General features: G+C 37.9%; 1 protein-coding gene across 6 annotated transcripts in view; it reads left to right on the top strand.

Annotated features, from left to right (window-relative positions):
* Positions 1-4,668: 4,668 nt before the first annotated feature.
* rad18 (RAD18 E3 ubiquitin protein ligase) overlaps positions 4,669-22,125 on the top strand; it is a 30,402-nt gene continuing 12,945 nt past the window's right edge. For 4 of the 6 annotated variants that reach the window (XM_078248473.1, XM_078248470.1, XM_078248468.1 and 1 more), the window contains exons 1-10: positions 4,669-4,853; positions 6,729-6,807; positions 7,462-7,523; positions 7,693-7,763; positions 10,719-10,766; positions 12,682-13,097; positions 13,983-14,082; positions 17,395-17,582; positions 17,873-17,943; positions 18,270-18,330. In XM_078248473.1, coding sequence (XP_078104599.1) covers positions 4,803-4,853; positions 6,729-6,807; positions 7,462-7,523; positions 7,693-7,763; positions 10,719-10,766; positions 12,682-13,097; positions 13,983-14,082; positions 17,395-17,582; positions 17,873-17,943; positions 18,270-18,330 — 1,147 coding nt within the window. In that variant the 5' untranslated portion in view covers positions 4,669-4,802. Of the gene's footprint in view, positions 4,854-6,712; positions 6,808-7,461; positions 7,524-7,692; positions 7,764-10,718; positions 10,767-12,681; positions 13,098-13,982; positions 14,083-17,394; positions 17,583-17,872; positions 17,944-18,269; positions 18,331-22,125 lie in introns of all 6 variants that reach the window. The other 2 variants (XM_078248472.1, XM_078248471.1) reach the window with 2 other exon arrangements.

Raw genomic sequence — 22,125 nt, 5'->3', positions numbered from 1 at the left:
CTTTAGAATAAATAGAAATCAGGACACAAACAGACTTGTTACTATTTGAAACATACTGTAGTAAACATTAAAGGCATCACAACTTAAATGCATGAATGAACAAGTAAGGAATAGCGAAAACATTTAAATCTTCATATCTATTTGGCTCAGGGGCTTTGCAAATTCTTTCCACTGCATCAGATCCAAAAAGGCTAAAGGGGTTATCGCTGCCATTCACCTCCTGTTAAATGAAACCAAAGCACAACTTTTTAACAATGTATAAGCAAAACATAGACAACACATGAAAAATGAAGAATCATTCACTAAAACAATCAGCATCTTCAAAGACAAATAATAGACTTAAATATCTGCTGCATTTAAGTCTATTATTTAACTTGCAGACACACTGGCTTCAATCTGTTTGCTCTCATTTCCCACAGCTCCAGCCATTGTTAAGATCCCAGACAGGTCTGGCCCTGTGTACTGGATGACTCACCTGCTAAGGGCATAGGAAGAGATATGCATGTGGAGAATAGATAACAGTATAACACTGATAAGGCAAAGCACAGCACAGTCCTTAGACACCATAAATGTCATAGTGCAGATGTTTCAGACAAAGTCTTGTTAAGGAACACAGTTAATGTGCACATGTGACCCACAGATTCACCTCAGCTTATTGACTAAATGCTAAGCTCTGCAATCTTATATCCCAGGATTTATGTTCACATGCAACTATTTTGCATTAACAAAATACTTTTGGGGTAAAAGATAATGCTGCTTGGAGCTCACATTATGCCCATATTTCCCTGGACATTAGAAAGGTAATGAATATGCTTGATTTATTTTGTGTTTGTTGTAACTTGCTTCAGGTGCACATTTAAGTGGAAAAAGTCTATACAGATTTTCTATACAGCATACTCATCATTTGAACCATATTTCAATAGCAGCAACAGGCCATGACAAAGCTGCATAAAACCATGGAATTGAAACCTCAGTTACAGTTTCCGTAATGTATTTCTTGTGTGAGATGCTTGTTTTAATCCACATCAAAGAGCTGCACAGGCTACACTGCACTGAAGAAAAGCTGAAGAAGATTTCAGATGTCTTCCTCATGTGACATGTTACTCTGCAGATGCTGCTCTGGCTCATGGCTCTTACTGCCAAGAATAGGGGTCTGTTGGATAGAGCTTTTTTTTTTTTTTTTACTTCAAACACATACCTTGAACTTTTTTCTTGCTATGAAATGCCTTAAAATGACAAATAATTTACCTCTTGTGTTGTGAAAGAAGCAAGGTATCATCTTTTCAAATCAGCTTGTAAGAATGAAGTACAGTAGGGCCCATCTTTTTAAATGTTTGACTGTCGTCTGGCTCCCTTTAATTGGCCCCCTTTCAAGAAATGACGTTGAACCATTTAGAAAAAGAAAAAGTTTTAGTAATAATTCGAATATTGAGACATTTTTCTTTTTCTCTGTTCTCTCAGAGTGACAGGAGGAGGCTCCAGATACACTAGCTCCCTTTGGATATAATGGTGGAAATTCATCCCTGACTAAACATTTGCTTAATATTATCTGTATCATAATAATGTTTTCTCCATGTGAGGAGAGAGTTAGAAAGAGGCCCTGAGTAACAAAGAAATAAAAACGTAACGGCAAGTTTAGTCTAACAAAATATCATTAAGCGTTTATTGTACTGTAGACAATCTTTAAACACACAGAATCAGTAATAAGACTGCACTGAAAAGAACATTTTAAAATTCAGGACTGAAATAGATCCTGTGTAAAATACCTGGTAATGGGTCTAATCTGAAATATAAATCCTGACAACCTGACAACCTAAAAGGTTGCAGGCATTCAGTACAACATATCATCTTGCAAATATGAGCATATAATTACTTCTTGGCTGAGCATCCACTGATTAAACATTCCCATTTTCCAAACCCATCAGAATGTCCCAGCAGAGTGCTGCAAGAGAGTAGTGGTTGGTCAAACTCCAACTGAAACAAATACAAAGCAGAGTTATGTATGTGTCTGTGGTATTTATATCCATTCTGCATGAGTATTTATTGTACAGCAGTTCATAGTTTGTGGTGTTTTAAAACAGCTCAGTGTAGGCATTTACTTATTCAGTCGACAGAATTCATGACATGGGCTAAGTCTTTTGTGATTTAATAAATAAAGGGATGGAATGTCAAACACATACACACACAGAACTGAAGGAATTGTTTCAATACAAATACTTCAATCAGGAAAAGGCAAAGGTGAGCTGCATAATATTATCTTTAGCTGAATAACAGTAATTCAGACACAATACACTGACACAGACAGGCCTGATTGGCCATGCCATTTATAATGTAATTGATACCTGAAACATTTTTACTTTCTTGCATTCCAACATCTAAGGTGTGACACGGTTCACAAAATAAATAAATAGTGAAAATATGATTTAATAATTTTCCTAAAAACCCAGAGATTATAACAGATAGCAGCCTATTCGAAGATGTGTCATTTTCTGTGACACGCCCTCGGATAAATGCAAAACAACTGTACAAATGAAAGTGGTCTCATCGTCCTCTGCAGGGGAAACCTGTTACAGAATTGATTGGAGAGACCATGTAGAAAGAGTCGCTAATGCTTTGGCAACACCATGAAATTATTTGGCTAAATGCTCTGGGGGTTGCATCCTCCAAACCACCGGGAAAAATCTAATTACTGCACATAAATGCATCTGGATATTAATGTGACCAAAAAAAAACATATTCAACCACACGTGACATGGTCCAACATAAATACATTTGCATGATAATGTCTTGTTCCCTGGTTTCTACTAGGACACTAATTTTGATAACATTTGTACATGCAAAGAAAAAGTGGCTCCTTTATAATTTGTAAAAAATATCGGTGGTATACATTTCTCATACCTATAGATCTTACATTTACATCAAAGAATATCTGTCATGCAGCGCCAAGCTTCTCCTGGAAGGCTGAATAAGTAGTTCAATGCTGCTCCAAGCAGGGAGAGTACTCTGTGCTGCTGGCATGTGTCACAGTAGTATACTTTGACAGTATTTTTATTTTTCAATAGTCTGATCATAAATCCACTATCCCCATTATACCCCCACTATACCATCCCACTATCATAATTTCAAATTGAACCCTGCTAAGGCTATCCCTCCAAAATTGATAGGCCTTTCAATACTCAGATTAATCTATTTTTAATTAAGTTATTAATCTTTTATGAATGGTTTATTTAAATGAGTAATGTTTGTAAACACATGATTAATACAGGCTTTTTTTAAATTACGGTCAGTAGTGATTCACACAAATGCTTATTTTTCAGTCATATCTTTCCAATATACGCGTGGATATACCTGTAGGCCTAATACATATGACCAAATATTCAACCTTTAAGTTGTGGTCAACCTTTATTGGAAAGTCTGGACATTTCCAGTGTGCCTTTAAAATATGAATTTGTCTGAATTTGTTTCACTTGACTTTGACAACATTAGCAGGATGAAAACAAACAAAAAGACTGTTTTTAAAGATGCTGGGTTATCTTGGTGGTTATTTTACACAAAGAAACTGGAAATTGTCTTTTCAAATAGGCTATTTGATTCAGAGTTACACACACGTGGAACATAAATGCATGTCTTGGAAACAACGGAGCCAAGGGTGCAGAGATTGTTACAGTAGTACCTTGTTAAGGACACATTATCAATGATATTGAGGACTGTAATGGCCACAGGAAGGCCATTACCACCGAAGCAGTGGCTTTACCTTCAAGGTCAGCATTTCATCTAGGGGCTCATTACTATCCGCAAAGCATTTACTTTGTATTTCTCGTCTTTTCAGAGGATTATAATTTATGTTATTTTGAAATAGAGGTTGTCTTTTAAAAAGTGATTTTGTTCTTTATGTTGGTACAGTACATCTATTATGGGTAAAGTAAAACACAATCTGAGAATTAAATGGCAGGGTTGGCAGAACACTTTTGCACTCAATTTAACTATTATGTCATGAACGGAGATACATATTAACTACCTTGCCTAAATGCATTCAATCAAGGGTATAAAACTACCAACATTTAAAAAATAATGTCAAATACAATCATGGCGCACACCAAGTTCCTGGTTATTTATTGTAATTGTTAGGAATGACTACTAGCACAAAGTGTAATGAGAGAAGGATATTTTATAGGTTATTGTGGGCCTCTAGTAACAGCGTACTGGTGTAAAAGGTTCTTAGGGAAAATGCTGCATGTGCTAAGTGTCTTTGAGGCCCCTAAACAAGTATGAATAAATATTGTTAAAATATAAAACACTTCAGGTATTATATATATATATAAGTATGAATAAATATTGTATAAATAATCAGTTATATATATATATATATATATATATATATATATATATATATATATATATATATATATATTTAACTGATTATACAATATTTATTCATACCAGGATAACTTGTCTCCTTATCAGCTGAAATGAAGAGTAGCAAGGCTGTCGTAGAGGCACCACTATTTAGTCAGTTGTTCTGGAATACTCATTTTCTACTCTTAGCTTTCCTGATCGTAAAGTCGTAAACTTACGAGAAAAAACGATGTACTATGTAAAGTAATCAAAGCTGTTTATTTACAGAACCTCCAACTCATCGGAAGTCGTCAAATGACGTAAGAGGCGTCGTGCATCTGCGTCCCTTCGAGCGGGACTTTGATTTCTGGTCACAGATTGATTGACTGAAACAAAAACAATTGTAACTTTCTTAAAAAAGGCCTAGCTGCTTTTGTTGTTTAAAAGGGTGGTTCAGAATTTTGGACATGGCCCTACGGATTGAAGCAGATTTACCACCTAGCCTTGCATGTCTAAAAGTAAGTTGCATATTTTTAAAAACGTTTTGCAAACATGGCGGCTGCTAGCAGCTAAATAAAACCCCAAGAGCTAAAGCTAGTACATCCACGGTCTTTAATGAGTAACGTTACAACTCTAAAGCAGTTTAAAAATACAAATACATAAAACCGGTACTCATCAAGTTCTTTGATCTAGCTAGCTAACGTTACAATAGACTGATATGCTAACTTAACAGGTCCTAACGTTACGTAACGTTAACCTTATAACGTTAGCTAGCTAACGTTAATGTAACACAAACACATTTGTGATTTAAGTAACGTTAATGAAGTAACTAGCTAACGTTACAGTTAACGTAAGTATTGATCATAAAACATAACGTTACTGTCAAGATAACCCTGTCCAATCCATTCAGAATAACGGAAATTAAATATGTTAACGTTAAAACGAAACGACCTTAAAACATATTGACGCTAACGTTAACGTTACCCTGCCAAATCTAACAATTAACATTACCTAAACATACTTAGCTAGGGGTAATGTCAGGTTACGTCAATGCTAACTTATTTCGGCTGTACAATATGTATCATGACAATGAACCAAGTGCGAGATGTTGTGAAACACATCATATACGTTATATGACCACATGAGTTAGATTATCGTTAGCTGTTGGTATATATCCAGTTGATGCGTTTGAAGTGGAACTATCCAGTTAAGAGAACCGATGACTTATGCAACTTCCAGTAACTGGAACAGGGAAATAGTGCTGTAGGTATGTGTTTAAAACTTGCCAACATCATGGCCAAGTTTTCTAAAGGGTGTAGGAATTTATTCTAAAGTGTGACCGATGACCCTAAAAAGGCAAGACTTAATTTGACTCCAATTCTATGGTCACTACACTCTGAATAGTGTTCATTTACTGGTAGATCAGAGAAATAAGACTCAGGATTAGAAATAAGACTCAGGATTCGTCCGGTTAAAGTTAATAACAAGCTTTTAGTGAAGAATGATATTGCAATCTACAATTACTTATGCATACGGATCAAATACTATACAGGTCTATCTTTCACCTATCAATCAGTCAAAGATTTCCCCAGCATCTGGTGTCCTAAATTAAAAAAAACTGTCTTATTTATTCAATCTCATCCCATCCTCTGGTGGTGCTGTCATCAATTGGATACAGTCCAGATCTTCTGGCTCCAGCCGGCTCCTAACAATTTGTAACACACTGTATGAAAACATGACCTTGACTTCTCCCATTCTCAGCTCAAAAGAGACAAGTCACTGTTGTTGGATTTGAACACCTGTGTGTTTTAATCTCCTGCAAACTTTAAGGAGTTTCATGAGAGCCAGGTCATTTTCGTACTCGGTGTCACAAATCCTGCGCTTGCAAAACGTTGACCATTGTTGCCTCGTTCCCTCCCCCGATCAGAGAAGATCTTTCTCACACTCCCTTTATAATGTCTAATCACTGTAAAACTAGATAGCCTCTCATAACCCAGGGAAACAGAGGCAACGAGGTCAGCACCATGAATTCTAAAACCTCTTCTTAACACTTTCACAAAATATATTCTATAACAAGGGAAATTACCAACTCCACTATGGAAGTTTTGTGTAGCCTACCAGTCATTAAGCAACATTTTGATTTGTTTGATTTTGTTACACTGAAATCATTTTTAATAACTTTTTTTATTTTTATTCTATAATGTTTACACTAGTTAGTTTCACAAAAAAGTAACTATTCCAGGTCTGTAACGTTATTGTTAAATGTCATGCTTCTAACCTGCCATGTTTTCAACAGATTTAAAAATAAATGTTTATTTCCAGACAACTAATACTTGTGCTGTTTTAAGAGTGTTCATGATTATGCCAATCACTGTAGTTTTTCTCATTTGCAGAATGTTGATACCCTGCTTCGCTGTCCCATTTGCTTTGACTTCCTCAATATTTCAATGATGACTAAATGCTCTCACAACTGTAAGTAACTAGTAGAGCAGCTTTAAGATAGCTATGGAATTAGTACCTTGTATAAACAAGCGAAATGCAGCTGATGTCCTTTTTGAAAAATAGAATTGTACTTTTAAAAATGATTTCAAAGCAGTAGGAGTTAAACGTTTGAATGATAATGGATGTCTTTTCAAATGAGTGGAATGTTCTTGCAGTATGTGCACGTTAGCTACGTGTACAAATATGTTGTATGCTATTTCCATAAGCAAGAGAACCATTCAGTAGTAGTCATGACTTCTTTCCCTCTCTCCTGATCCTGGTGTTGTCTCAGCAGTAATAACACCAAGTGAGTTATGTGCTTAAGTTTAGGCAAGTTTATCATAGGTGGATGCAGCCTTGTCTGCATTTGGAGACTTGGCATGCGCTTTTGCTTCAGAATGTTACTTTGTGTTGTATATGAATGCTCTGTTAGGCTGGAGGTAATTACATTAGCAGCTATTATTGAGCTACTCTAGGCCATCCTCAAATGTGGATTGAATAGAGTCGTGCGCTAAAGAGAACCTTTTTATGTGCATTGTTAAATCCAAATTGTCACTGAACAACCCCTTTGATGAAAGGAAATTATCTAAATCTTGGCTAACAGATTATGTATAACATACATTTTGTTTGCATTTCATTTTACAGTTTGCTCTTTGTGCATCAGAAAATTTCTTTGCTATAAGTTGCAGTGTCCAGTTTGCAATACAGTAAGTATGGACTTGAATTCATAATGATGCCCCCAAGTCATTTGCATAATCATCAGTGTCATTACCTCAATTGTCTACTCATAATTGCAGCTCATAATTTATAATTAGTTGTATCAATTTGATAAAGAAGACAGAATCCTTCATATCTTGCTTCTTTTGTTTCTTTCAGCAAGCAACAGAACAAGATCTAAGAACCAATCGTTTACTGGATGACTTGGTGGTAAACTTTCAAGCTGCAAGGTAACCCATACAACACATTATAAAATATATATTATCAGTAATCTGTCTTATGTCTGAAAAAGTATCAGAACTTTGTCTATAAATGGACCTGCGTGTACCTTGCATCACCAGTAGCTGTTTTTCAAAACATTAATATAAGGATCAATAATAGAAACATCTAAATATAGGCAACAATACCTGTTTGGTATCCATTTCAAATTCAGTGTAATGCCATGAGTACAAGCAGTGAACATCTAAAAAACAACACTGCCCTATCCACATTTGTCCACTTAACCAAACATGTTCACTTAACTTAAGTCAAACATGGATACTTGATGCTAAAGTCATTAAGTTACTGTTTGTCCCTAGTGAGCAATGGCACTTTCATTTATCTTAGTACTATTAAATCCAAGTGTTTTCTGACCTTTTGCACACCATCTCAGATGGGGAACAAGGATCTAAGCAATTCCTTTGGATACAGCCATCTACAACATAAAATACAATTAATTTTTTTTGCATCAGACATAGACATAGAACAGAATAATGAACATGGCAGATCAGGAAATAAGACTTGCTCCACAATCCATGTAAAACCTCTTTACAATGAACACAGGTGCACCACCTGAGCATCCCTCCAGTTTGTATTGTCATAATTCTAAGAATTGAAGAAAAAAAATGATTACTCTGGTCATTTCAGGAAATCCCATTGTTATTGACATGATTGCAATATGTCCACAAGAGAACCAATTCCAGTTTATTGTAATTAACCAGCATTAGAAAAAACACTTGCATGCCTTACAGTAATCTACTTCAATCAAATGGGGATTTTGTTTTCATCAGCTGAAGTCATTCTAGGTTCTTCTTGTATTGCACTTTGGTGTGTGTTGTGGAGCTCTAGGGCTGATCTTTTTTCATTACAGCAGGATGTAGGCATACATAAGCAGTGTCCAGAGAGGGTCTAAAGGAAATGTCTTGGTACTTTAAATTTTAGTTTTTTTCTCCAGTGATACTTATTACAGGGTAGGAAAACATTTCCTTAAACTTGACCACATGGGTGCAGCTAGCCACATGCTTGCACTCATTGCTTGGTCTAAAGGTGGATTCATGCTTCTGCGGGGGCTTTACGCAGAGCATTCGCTGTATCCTACGTAAGTGGCCTGATGTTTAAACCTGTGCACTGGTGTCTGCGTCGTTCTAGCGTATCTCTTTAAGAGAATAGCAGACCCGGCATAGTGAGATGTGAGATTATCTAGAGCGAGTGAGAGAGTGACAGTGATTAGCTTTGGAGTGAGTAGCGACTCTGGAGTCATAGTGAGAGAAACAAAGTGTCTCCCCTTTTGCTTTCTGACCACGGTGGGAAAGCTGTAGCAGGAAAAGATAACCCTCTCCTTGATTTCATGTTGTTTATTGAAAAAGGAGAACCAGGAAATGAGTAGGAGGAATTGCATCGCTACCAAGCCACGGTTGTTGCGCTCTGCGTTGCCACGACATGTAGTTAAATTTTTGAGAGGTGCACATCAGGCTACGGCGTAGGGTCCGGTATCTCCACGTACCTACGTACGTACCCACGGCGTCGATTTAGCGCAGGAGCATAAATTGGACTTTAGGCATACGGATAAATGTACAATATGGGTCACCCCGGCCCTTGGGATTCTTTATCCCTGCTGGTTTAGGGTCATAACCTCTTTCTCATCCTGTAACCCCCACCTTGTACTGTATAGCTGTTAGGTATTTTTCTGTTTCAATGAAGAAATAACAACACAAGGACAGCAGAACACACATCTAGTTAGGGCAATCCATAGGTGCCTTATAACATCTGTCTAGGTAAAATAGATGAAAATAAGCCGCTTGATTAACTGGCTTGTTTTCTGTTCATCATTGGGCGTTGTCCCTGGAAAAAAAACCTCAAACTAAAATCAACAGAATTGTTTTGTTATAGTCAAGGCTAATGTCAATATATTGTCAGAGTGCTGTTATCAGTCAGTAAGTTTCTCCCTTTCATCAATCACCTCAATATTATTAACACTCTCAAAGGTCTCCCTTCGAACTGAAGACCTTCGGCTTGTCATCACTGACACTGTTACGAATGAGTGGCTAACGGAGGTGCTCTTTCCACAGATTTTTAATTTCCTGTTGTCTAGCATTGAGCGTCTGAAAAATGGGATTCCTTGATAGGTAACTTTGTCATAGAGCGTTTTTATGTAGCAATAGACTCGTCTCAAACAATTTAGTTTAGGAATAGTTCCTTTGCTCTGAAATATATATACTACATTTTAAGACGATATCTTTTATAGATTTTGCTTGTGGGCCTGTGTAAAGATGTGTCTCTATAGAATCATACAGGGAAGACTATTTAGATTATTCTAGCAGTTGTCCATGTGGTTGCTATGTTTTCTGCTTTAAAAGTGTTTGTCGATTGCTTCTTTCATTGGGCCACTCACATGTCTCACTGGGAAACGTGGAAAACACTGCATCGGGTAGCTGTTGGCCAATGGCACTAATGTATTGCTTATTTCTCTAGCAAAACATTAGCTGTTATAGCAGTGCCACACATTTATATTATCACATTAACCAGCTACCTCGTAGTCTCTCCTCTCACTTAGTGAACTCATTTACGTAGGTAGAAGTGGAGCTTGTACATTGAGACATTGAACACTGCTGTTTAATTTATTTAATCACCAACTTAAAGCACAGTGGCATTTTCTGTTATGGATACAGTACATGTTTCCTTGAACTTAACAGTTTTCTTTTGTAATGGGCCAGTACATACTTATGAACAGCTGTAGTCTGTCTTTTTTTATTACGTTCATTTTTACGTCAAATTGTTATGTGTTTTAAATACAAGCTACAAACAGGTTTTTTATAAACATTTCTTGTCATTGAAATACTGTATGTTTAAATTCCATTTTAGAGTTGACATTGTATATTGTGAGAAATGTTGACAAAGTAATCATATTATAAAATTTTATTTCACAGAGGGTGTCCAAAGGACTGTGGATCAATGAACATGTGCGCGTATTTAAGGTCACTAACATCCAACTTTTAAAGTACTATAATAGCTATCCTTGCACGTGACACCCAGTTCTAACTATAAACGATTATTCTACATGTTGTAGAGAGAATCAATATGATGAGACAATTCAAGTTCAATTAGCGTGTGTGACCTGGAAGATCAATGAGGCTTTCAACAAAATGCCTAAACTGCAGCTTCTATTCCCTCATGGTGTACCGCTCCAAACTTGACTGTGGTGTGCTTCTGAAAGTCCAGCTTGTTATTTTTTGGAACCAATTATATAGGATATTTTTTGAGTCCTGCCTCATTCATTGTTAATCAGAATCGGATTTATTGGCCAAGTATACTTACATACACAAGGAATTTGACTTCTGTAGGTGTTAACTCTCTATACATAGACAAATAGTAATATAGACACATACTGTACAATAGAGACAATATACATATAGGCACATATCAACATAATATACAAAAAGACAAATATACAAATAAGACATAATATCAAGACAAGTACACATGGAGTGCGATGTAGTGCAAAAAGTAATAGTGGTAATTGGTAATGTTTAAAATCACTGGTTTGCAGTCACTGCCAATACTTTGAATCTATGTCATACTTAAATCCTGGAAAGTTAATTATGAATGGCCTGAGTCTCCTTCTTCCCACTGAATAATGAATTGTGGATACAATCAGATTAGTGTCTGTTTAGATCAGCTCCAACTCATTTTCACCTAAAATAAGTTCATCCATGCTGAAACCCATCTTGAATGTTATTTCTGCCAGGGTGCGTTAAACACAAAGTGTACTAAAGACGCACCGAGTCACTATGAATATAGTCCGATTAGCTCTTCTGGCAGGTGTCTTCTCTATGGCAACAGCCAGTAAACTGCTGGGGTACAATTGTTTAGAAACATTTGACATACTAAACCGATGGAAAAACACATGTTTCTGCTTAAATGAGGCAGAAACAGTTACAACTAATGGCTATTATGAAAAGTGATAGTACTTTTGAACTAGAAGGGCACTTTGAGAGTGCAGACCTCTGCCAAGGCATGCCCTATTTAAAAAATTAAGGGGTTTAATGTTTTTTTTCTTGCCCCATGCTACTACACATTTTCACCATGTTTCATGACAATCGGGCCAGTAGTTTTTCTGTTATCTTGCTGACAGACAAACAAACAAACAGACAAACCTAGCAAAAAAAAACGTAACCTCCTTGACAGAGGTAATCATCCAGGTCTTGTAAGTAACAGTGCAGTTATCAGTAAAAGTAAACCATTAGCTACAAAACTGAAACTTTTCACTTTGTAACTCATGGGGATGTGGGTACTTTTTCATAGACATTTTGTTGTTTTGCTCACTTTCTCTAAATATACGAAATAATTTGCTGCACTACAAAGTTGAACACATGTTAGTGCAGAGACCAGTAATAATTATACCTGCCTGCATGCAGTGTTGCAGTACAGATGAATGGTGTGGGAGCTGATTTCTTTAAGATCTTTGCTGGGAGAGAGAGTAGGTGTTTCCACATCACATGTGTGGCTTTGGCAAGTGTGTGAACCTGCTCTAATGGAGACAGTAAGCACAACTACAATTTAGATATGGAAAGTAGAACATTACACACCTCATTGGTTCCATTTTATTGCCAAGTAATGGCTCAGCTGCAATTTGTTTGCTTTCCACATTTCCAAGACTGTAGCCAAAGTATCTACCTTTTCTCGAGGAGGTGCGGTTTTAACGTCAAAGGGCTTACTTTACAGTCCACAGTATTTATTGGCTCTTCTTTTGTTGAAGGGTTCAATGTGTTTTTTAAGAGGACCTTAAGTCCTTTACCTTTCATATACTTTATGTAATTATATATTTGTGTTGTTGACCAATGCTGCACACATTTTGATTCACATGCACTTTGCCTTTCTTCTTTCTTTCAGGCAGCAGTTGTCAAACGTAAATTTTGACTCTCCTCCAATATCGCCAAAGACCCCAGTTTCAGCTGTCAAATGCAAAACTCCCAGAGAGAGGGGCCAGAAGGGTAACTGCTCGGTTTTGAGTCACTTTTTCCAAAAGAGGCCTAAAACATCTCCTGCTAAAGAAACTCAGCAAAGTAGTTCTGTTGCTCAGTGTGTTCAGCGGGAGGAAATACTGACTGCACGCACCCACAATGCAAATTACGCTGGCCTACATTCAGCGACTGCTCAACTTCCAGTGGTTGTGAAGGAAGAGCCAATAGACGTGGAGGAGGCATCTATCCAGGGTTTGATGTCAGTCAAACAGGAGGCTGGAGTCTCGCACAGTATTATGGCGCTTTGTTCGTCACAATCAAAAGAAGTAAAGCCCGTAATCAGAGGTAAACCCTTTCTACCTGTAGGTTAAAGTGCCCATATTATGAAAAAAACACTTTTTCTGGGATTTGGGGTGTTCTTTTGTGTCTCTGGTGCTTCCACACACATACAAACTTTGAAAAAAAAACCCATCCATGCTGTTTTGAGTGAGATACGGTTTCTGAATGTGTCCTGCCTTCAGTCTCTGGGTGAGCTGTTCAAAATCGGCACGGCTTGTGACGTCACAATCAAATATCACGATATTTTTGACCAAATACCTCGATATCGATACCGCAACGAGATTTTTGATAAATAATCGTCAATAATGTGGATATAATGACTAAGTGGGAAAAGGCAAATAATAGAACAGTTACAACAGTCTGGTAAGTTCAGAAAATGACACAACTTTACTGTAATGCAGCCTTTAAAACCAGGAAAAGACAACACTTAAGCCATATTACGATATTATGATATCCAAAATCTAAGACGATATCTAGTCTCCTATCACGATGTTGATATAATATCTATATATTGCCCAGCTCTAGCTGCAACCAGCCAGAGCAACGCTAGTTGCTTAACTCCAAGTCTTCCAGAGTCGCGGCCTAAGCCGATTCGAAAGACCGCTGTTCGCCAGCAGCAGCAGCCATTTCCTTTGTTTTCAAGTAGAAGGGAATTCACGCGGAACATCTGATGTAAATAAAACATTGTTAGAACTGTAATGGTATTATTAAGTACTAATATTGGTACTTGGTATCGGCAAGTACCCAAATGTAAGTACTTGTACTTGGTCTGAAAAAAAGTGGTATTGGTGCATCCCTAGTGTGGTTGGGCAATGAAATCTAATGTGACATAGCAGCAAAAACTGGTTAATTGTTTTTAATTAAGCTGCTTTCTCTATATATTTTTTGCAGTGGACTGCCCTGTGTGTTCTGTAAGTGTGCCACAGCAGTTTATCAACAAGCATCTGGACACGTGCCTTACCAGCGGAGAGAAGAAGGAAAGCTTGAGGAGGTAAAATACCCACTTAACTGATCACTTAGGCCTAAATGAAGGCTGAGTGGGACTCATTTTCAGCCCTGGAGTGCCCACTTTACTTCACAACTGACTATATTAAAGTTTTAGTCAGTCGTGAAGTGGGCCATTATTAAAATAATGTAATTAAAACCTTAAAATATACATAAGTCTGCAATGTGCACTGTTCTCTACAGCCTTGTAATCCGGTGTATTTTTGTGAAATATAATTTCCAATTCAGTGCAAATACACATTCACAATGTAGATTTATTAGAACAGTTAACAACCAAAACACAATTATGTTCAACAATATCAGAATCTATTATCTGTGCAAATAAGTGTTCACAGACATCCAAACCTTGAATGAAAATAAACCAGATGTATAATATTTAATATTTCTTTCATCCTATTGCCTTCAGTCGTGAGCTTTGTAAATTTACTATCCTATTTTCAATGATAAAAGGCATTATGGGTCACTAGTAACATTTGGGCATAGGAAGTATTGTAACATATCTGATCATGTTTGCTTGTTCTCACACTGTGGTGCAACAGCTTAGATGTGCCTTCCACATTGACAGAAGCTATCCCTTGCACACCACTGGGTCCTGGCCCTCTTTCTGACACTAAATATGAGAAGATCAGGAATCAACTGCAGGGGAAAGCCAAACCTGTGTGTATTAACTGCTTAATGGGATATCTTGTGGGCTTAAATTGTTTTATTTTTTATTACCACTAGGCGTAATGTAGAACAATGTTTTGATGAGGACTCCCCTCTGTATTGACAGTAGGTTGCTGTAATGTACCATAAAAGGTTGGAGGTATGCACTGCATGATTGCAGTGTGTTTATGGCTAAATATATATTCTCAGCACAAATCTCCCCTTTTTACAAAGCTTTCTGATAAAGTCAAGTCAGTATCATTAATGTAGTGCCAAATTATCTGGCATCATCAATAATCTCAGGGCATTGTTTTTTATATAGAGCAGGTCTACACCATACTGTTCATTAATCTTAATTCTAGTTCTTATAATATTCACTCAATGAGCAACCCTACCTGCCTACTCTGGAGTTCTGGGCTCATGGCTGGTGCTTGGTACTGGCTCTTCATTGTCACTGTTAGCAACAAACTGAACTAGTGGCTGCTGCTGAGCAGCTACCAGAAAAAGTTTGATTCATAAACACGAACGATGGTTTGTAGGCAACGTTGTATTTTGCACAACCACTAGCATCCTGCACTGCTCCTAACTAGTTTAGCTTACCAGTCTCATCGTCTTCATTTGGCGTTTCACTCTCAAACTGCGAGTTAGTTGTAATGAAAAAGTTGCTCAGTTTAGCACTTCTGGCCGTGTCGCCTTTTCAGCACCGTTTTGCTCGCGTATCGTGATCGCATCCTTCAGCACCACTGACTAAAGTGTACGAGGACGGTTCGGTTTTTTGAGCAAGATGCCGTCAGAATAGGAGTCAAAACATAATTACGTAATAATAACCAGATTGCACTCTGCAAGTGGTCTGCATGAATATAGAGGACGGTGGGCTGCAAGAAGAAGAAAAAAATAAAAAATAAGGAGAGTGGGCTGTGAGTGCAGGCAACCTAGGGACAGCACCCAGGATATATTTCAACTATGATTTCAGCCCAGTACCATGACGACACCACCAGCCCTTATGACCAAAAGAACCAGACCGGCCAAGAATTCTCCCAGTTCTCCCGATTAGCCAATCCGGGCCTGCCTGTAATGCTCCATAGGGAAGTGAAAGACACTTTATAGATTTTGGAAGATTAGAATGATGAGAGAAATATAGAGGTTTGCATTGATGTTTGTCATTGGGGGGGAAGATCAAGAGTTTTGGCTTTCAAATATAATAAAAAATGTTTTAGTGATAATAAGTAGAGGTTTTAGGAACAGTTTGTGTTGGGGCCACTGGACCAATAATTGTGAATGTACACAGCACATACAAAGTTTGTTTAAATACAGGGTTGCCATATCAAGATTATTGAATTAAAATCTATTCAATTTACTGAAAATCCTTTGTCTCGCCAGGGATTGTGTGACTGTTTGAGCTGGATCCACTTACACATGTAGTGGAGTTGGATTACAAGCCAAGAAGAAATATATTTCAGGGTTGGAGCTAGGCCAGCATTTTTCCCTTGCTTCTTGGAAGCTGACTGACTGGGCAGAGGCAGCTGTCAATCAGTGACCTGTATGAGGCCAGAGTCAGGATGAGGGCAGCTAAAATTGCTGCTGATCAGTCCCATCCAGTAAGGCTGCTTCACTCAGGAAGAAGGTACAGTGCGATGAGGACAAGGACCTCACGCCACCTCAATAGCTTTTTTTCCAAGAGCCATTTCCCTCCTGAATAGATGATCCACTGGACTGTAGCTTCAAGGAAACATTATAGACATGTACACATTTTATTTAACTGGAGATCTTCACAACATCTACATAGTAGGATGCTACCGTCAGATGACTTTCTATGCACACTTTTTTTGCATCTTTTCTTTCCACTGTCTAAGAAGATAATTTCCACTGAAAGTGCCTGTGTATTTACTTGAAGTAGAACGTGAAGCCCTGTTACCTAAAGCATTTACTAAAGTGTTACTATGCTTTTGTTTGCTTAAAATGGCAGAATTACTGAAACCATACAATCACATTTATTACCAGATTTGTAGTATTACCATCAATCATCTTACTAAAGACTGTATCTGTGACATAATTTGAAAGACTGATTCTTGTGAGGGGCCTGCAAAATGTTTTCCAGTGTGATTAATGACCCATGCAGCAATTGAGGTTCTGTTACTGATGGGTCATTTTTGTAGCAGTGACAAATACTTGATCTAGAGTAGATCTTGATGTCATAATGATGAATTGCAGAGGTTTTAATATTCTGGCCTTAAGTAGCCAGCCTACACAAGGAGGATTCTTCTTGCAACCAACCTTAATAACTTACACTTTGTCTTATATTCAAGACAAAGTATGTAATATAATGAAATATAGTATAACACATTTGACAGCCATGTCTGAATTGAACAGTCAATCAGACAATCATCAGAAGCGTGTTCCTTCACCAGTTTGACAAGTGGCAATTCCCATCTGTTATATTCATTAATCATATCAATTTCATTTTGCTATGAGCTCAGCTGATGTGGCCACTGTGTGATATTGTATTAATGTATTTCCTGCTTATGATGTCCAAGACTAGCATGTAGAACAGTCATAGAAGTTTCTTACAGCTGAGCATAAAAATGTCCCCCACCATCATCAAGTAATGTATCTGGTGATTACTGAAATAAACTAGTCGCTATGTCTGTTGCAGCTCCCTTGGCCAAGCGAGGCGTCCAATGACAAAGCTTGTGTACAACCTGCTTTCAGTGCAGGAGCTGAAGAGGAGGCTGAAGGAGTGCCATCTCTCAATTCAGGGTTCTCGAGACCAGCTGGTCAAAAGACACCAGGAGTTTGTGCACATGTACAATGCCCAGTGTGATTCCCTAAACCCAAAATCAGGTAAGGGTATTTGGTCCGTTATATCATGAGGGTGATACTGTTTGCAGTTGGCATGCTAGACAGCTAGACAAAGAGGAGACCACACAAGATTTAAAGTAATTCAAACAATACAATATTTTAATTCAATATATTTAGACTTTCATTAAATATATTTAGACTTTCATTCCATATATTCAGTCTTTTATTCAATGTGTGTGTGTGTGTGTGTGTGTGTGTATATATATGTGTATATAACGGGCAATATTTGTGATCTCATGAGTAAGAAAGATGTTTATTTCCTCTGTCAATAGCTGAAGATATTGCCAAAGAGTTGGAGACCAATGAGAAGATCAGGAATCAACTGCAGGGGAAAGCCAAACCTGTGTGTATTAACTGCTTAATGGGATATCTTGTGGGCTTAAATTGTTTTATTTTTTATTACCACTAGGCGTAATGTAGAACAATGTTTTGATGAGGACTCCCCTCTGTATTGACAGTAGGTTGCTATAATGTACCATAAAAGGTTGGAGGTATGCACTGCATGATTGCAGTGTGTTTATGGCAAATTAAATGACAATTTCAACCTTTGAGAACTTAAACCAAGCAATAGGGCAAGTGCTTTGCAAATTTGTTGTTATACTGTCATGTGTTTTCTCATTAATGGTTAATGCCAATGTACATGTTTTTGTCCATTAAAATCTCTTGCAGGTCATGGTTTTCACAAAGAATAAGTCTGAGAAGGAGATTGATGAGATGCATTCAAATTACAGTAAGTGATTTGTTTTTCAGGAAACTTTGGCTATCAATCTGTGGACACCTCAGGGGTCTGACTCACCAAGCTGACAGCTAAAAATCAGTGCCAACAAAGGTCAACTGATGAAACAGTTTTGCATACCTTTACATATTCTGTTAAAAGGTGCATACGAATACAGTATAAAAACATGCATAATACTGTCAACTGCATGAGAGGAAATATCTAATCATAATTCTTTATTTGTATTTGATTTGCTGAAGGATAAGCCAAGTCGTATTTGACCACTGTCAAATGGTTTAAAGAAATACACCAAAGTGCAATATAATATCATGTTTGGCATGCAAGAACAACAAGAATGAGTAACAACAAAAACTGAATGCTGTCAGTGAAAAAATTACAAAATCTAGTCTTATTTTCCCTCTTCTCTATGCAAAGCCAGGGTACTCAATTGCCAGTTGATACATTTGTTTTAAAGCCACTGTTTATTAGAGGAAAAGGACACATTATATGATAAATCAACTTTGTATAGATGATACAATGACCCCCTGTGCCTAGTAGGCGGGTGGCCAAACTGTGCCCCAACTGTGTGGTTCATTACAAATGTGTATAAATGCTGTCTTCTGTAGAAAAAGACAAAAATAATTGCAAAATGTTATCTCACAGAAACAGACCCCTTCTTTCCAAAGTATTGTTTTGTTTTTGAACTCTAGCTAAATTGACCAATTTTGTTTTCCCTGAAATGGTTTGTAATGATGCTTTCTCCTTTTTACGGACACCACATATTTCACAGCACTTAAAAAACTAACAATGGAAAACACTTTTGTGTGATTTTCTCTTGTACTGGAGTAGTACATGCTACTGCAAGAGTGAAGGAGGGCTTCTCTATCGAGTTGTCTCGCTGGAGTGAGCATGCAGCTGTGAATCACATATCAAATGTGTTTCAAATCTTACCACCTACTGACCTAACTCCATGTACCTATAGAGCTCAACAGTGACCGCCCACTTTTTGAATAGCTCTGGTACCTAAAGTGAATTTCCCTATTCAATTGCTCCATTGATGTTTCCGAAAATGCTTATATAAAGAGTTTTAAGCCTTGCCTGACAAGCCAGACCCACATTAAGATGTTGGGTCTGGGAACTCACCATTGGCAGGGCTCAATCCGAGGGGCGGGATAAACAGTTGTCTTTCAAATTCCCTCTGCACTCATAGCCAACCAGAGCAACGCTAGTTGATAGATTAAACTTTTGCCGTATCCAGTCGGCAAAACACCGAACACATCTTCCTTGTTTAAGAATGACTTCAGTGCTTAACTCCAAGTCTTCCAGAGTCGCGGCCAAAGCCGATTCGAAAGACCGCTGTTCCCAGCAGCAGCAGCCATCTTCTTTGTTTATAAGTAGGAGGGAATTCACGCGGAACGTCACAACTCTGCCGTCATTATGTTAAGCCCGCCCACCGACTCTATACACAATGTGATTGGCCTGACCAGAATTTGGTTTTTCCAGCTCGCAAGCCAACGGAGAGTTGCTAGACTGACCCTGGCTGTAAATTACATTTGCTGCCGCTAGGGTGCGTCTAGATTTCTAGGACATTTTAAGCCAGTAACCAAGCCAACCAGCTACGAGATGAATCGTGACCATAAAACATTTGATTTGGCACAAAAGAACATTTTGAGAATGGCAAAAAAGGCAAAAGTACAAGACTGTCTACATAAACGATCGCTATAGCCGTTCGCGGGTGCGATAAACATTTCCATGGTAACAGCGAGCTCCACTTATCTGAGATGTCGCTGTTACGCCTAGGATTGTGGGTAGTACTTCTCCATTCTTTTTCTCTAAAGATTTATGTTTCATTCCATAAGTGTATTCATTTCTTCTGACGTTAGCGGAGGCGGTCTTTATTTCAGTTTGGACGGCTCACCTCTGCTTTGAAATGCTGTAGGAAATCCTGTTTGATGATTTGATTCTTCTGTTAGAATACCTTAAGCTATCAAAAGGTTAAGACTTCCCCTGAATTATTGCCAGCAGAACAATGCAGGACACAGACTTTGTCAAGGAAGGATTTTGAAGTCTTCTCTCAGATATACCGTATTTTCCGGTCTATAAGTCACACTTTTTTTCATACTTTGGCTGGTCCTGCGACTTATAGTCAGGTGCGACTTATATATCAAAATATATATAATTTAACATGTTTTTAAATGTTATTTCATGCTGAAAACATTACCGTCTACAGCCGCGAGAGGCGCTCTAGGCTTGTGACAACTATATGCTGCTCCTAAAGACAACTGAGAAAGAAAAGAAACTGCAGGCGACTGCAGGTAGTAAAATACGCAGCCGAAAACGGTAATTGAGCAGCAGAACGAAAGTTTGGAGTGAGTGAGAAACTTGTGAGGGACTGGCGAAAAGGTTAGTCTTACTGCAATGAAGAAAACAAAGAAAGCTAGTTGCGCACTGAAATCCAGATGGCCAGAGCTGGAGGAATGAGTCCACAGATGGGTGCTTGAACAACGTGCTGCTGGGAGAGGCTCGTCAACAGTGCAGTTACGTTACGTTAACATACCGGACACCTACCGTATTCAGCCCCTTGTTCTGTGTGCTATTGTGTAGTTTAATAATTTGCCTTTCCAGATTAAATGTCTGTTCTTGGTCTTGGATTTTGTGAAATAAATTTCTAAATAAATGCGACTTATAGTCCATTGCGACTTATATATGATTTTTTTTTCCTCTTCATGATGCATTTTTTGACTGATGCGACTTATAGTCCGGAAAATACGGTAGATGTCTCAGAAAATGCCTAAAGATTAGATACAATGTCAGCCTGTCGTGACGGTTCCAAATCATAGGCTTTTAGACCAATCACTGCATTTATTTTTTTCCCATTTCTAGACAGCTAGTACAGTATGAAAACCAACAAGAGACCTGCCTCTTGATTGAAAGGTAATCCATCTGCATTATGTTATGTTTTGTGAGTTAGTAATTGTTTCATGGTAATACAGTGAGAGAAGTGGAGATTCTTCTGAAAACTGAAGAGGCAGTATTTACAAGATTGCATACTTTGTGCATTTTCAGTGTGTCGCCCAGCTGTAATCTCAATCTTACTTTAGTCAGTCTAGAAGCCCTTCATTAGGAGCCAGCTTCATATACCTTCCGCAACACATTACCAGCATAAAAAACGTGCAGAATTGCTGTCTTTAGTGAGTCATTTAGCAGCAAAAGCTGGAATGTAAATGTAAAATTGATGATATTTTTTATTATGATTTGTAGGGTGACTTGGCTATAAGTGTCCGTCTAAGATTTTTTTTCATTTGCTATGAGCTCATAGGTAATCAGCCTGAGACATACAGATGTACAGCAATTTAGAGCAGCTCTGTGTTTTTTATCCTCAGGGCAAAGGTCAAGCAAAAACCGCAACATTAGAGAACATTATCCGAACTTATGTTGTCATGGTTAAACAAGATAAAAAGCGTGGATAAACTGTAAATCCGCAGTGCCAGCTTTTAAAAGTGGTTGAAAAATGGATGTGACATACAGCAGGTAGGTTCTATAAATAGCTGCACTGCTGTGATAACCTCTTGATTTATCAGAGGAGGATCTGGATGACTCACTCTGCCAGCTTTGGGAATGGTGAATGAGCAGACAGAAGGTGAAAGCAGCACTCATGCATTCACACACCGAATCCACCTGCATCCTTCAATCTCACATTTTCTTTTAGTAATTATACAATCAGTAGCTGGTTATTCAGAAAACATTCTAATAACCCAGAATAAGTGCAAGGAAAATCCTGCTTTGTGAAACCAGCTCCTACAATGTCAG

Source organism: Sander vitreus, chromosome 4, assembly GCF_031162955.1.
Source record: "Sander vitreus isolate 19-12246 chromosome 4, sanVit1, whole genome shotgun sequence".
NCBI lineage: Eukaryota > Metazoa > Chordata > Actinopteri > Perciformes > Percidae > Sander > Sander vitreus.
This window is presented reverse-complemented; position numbering and strand designations above follow the sequence as displayed.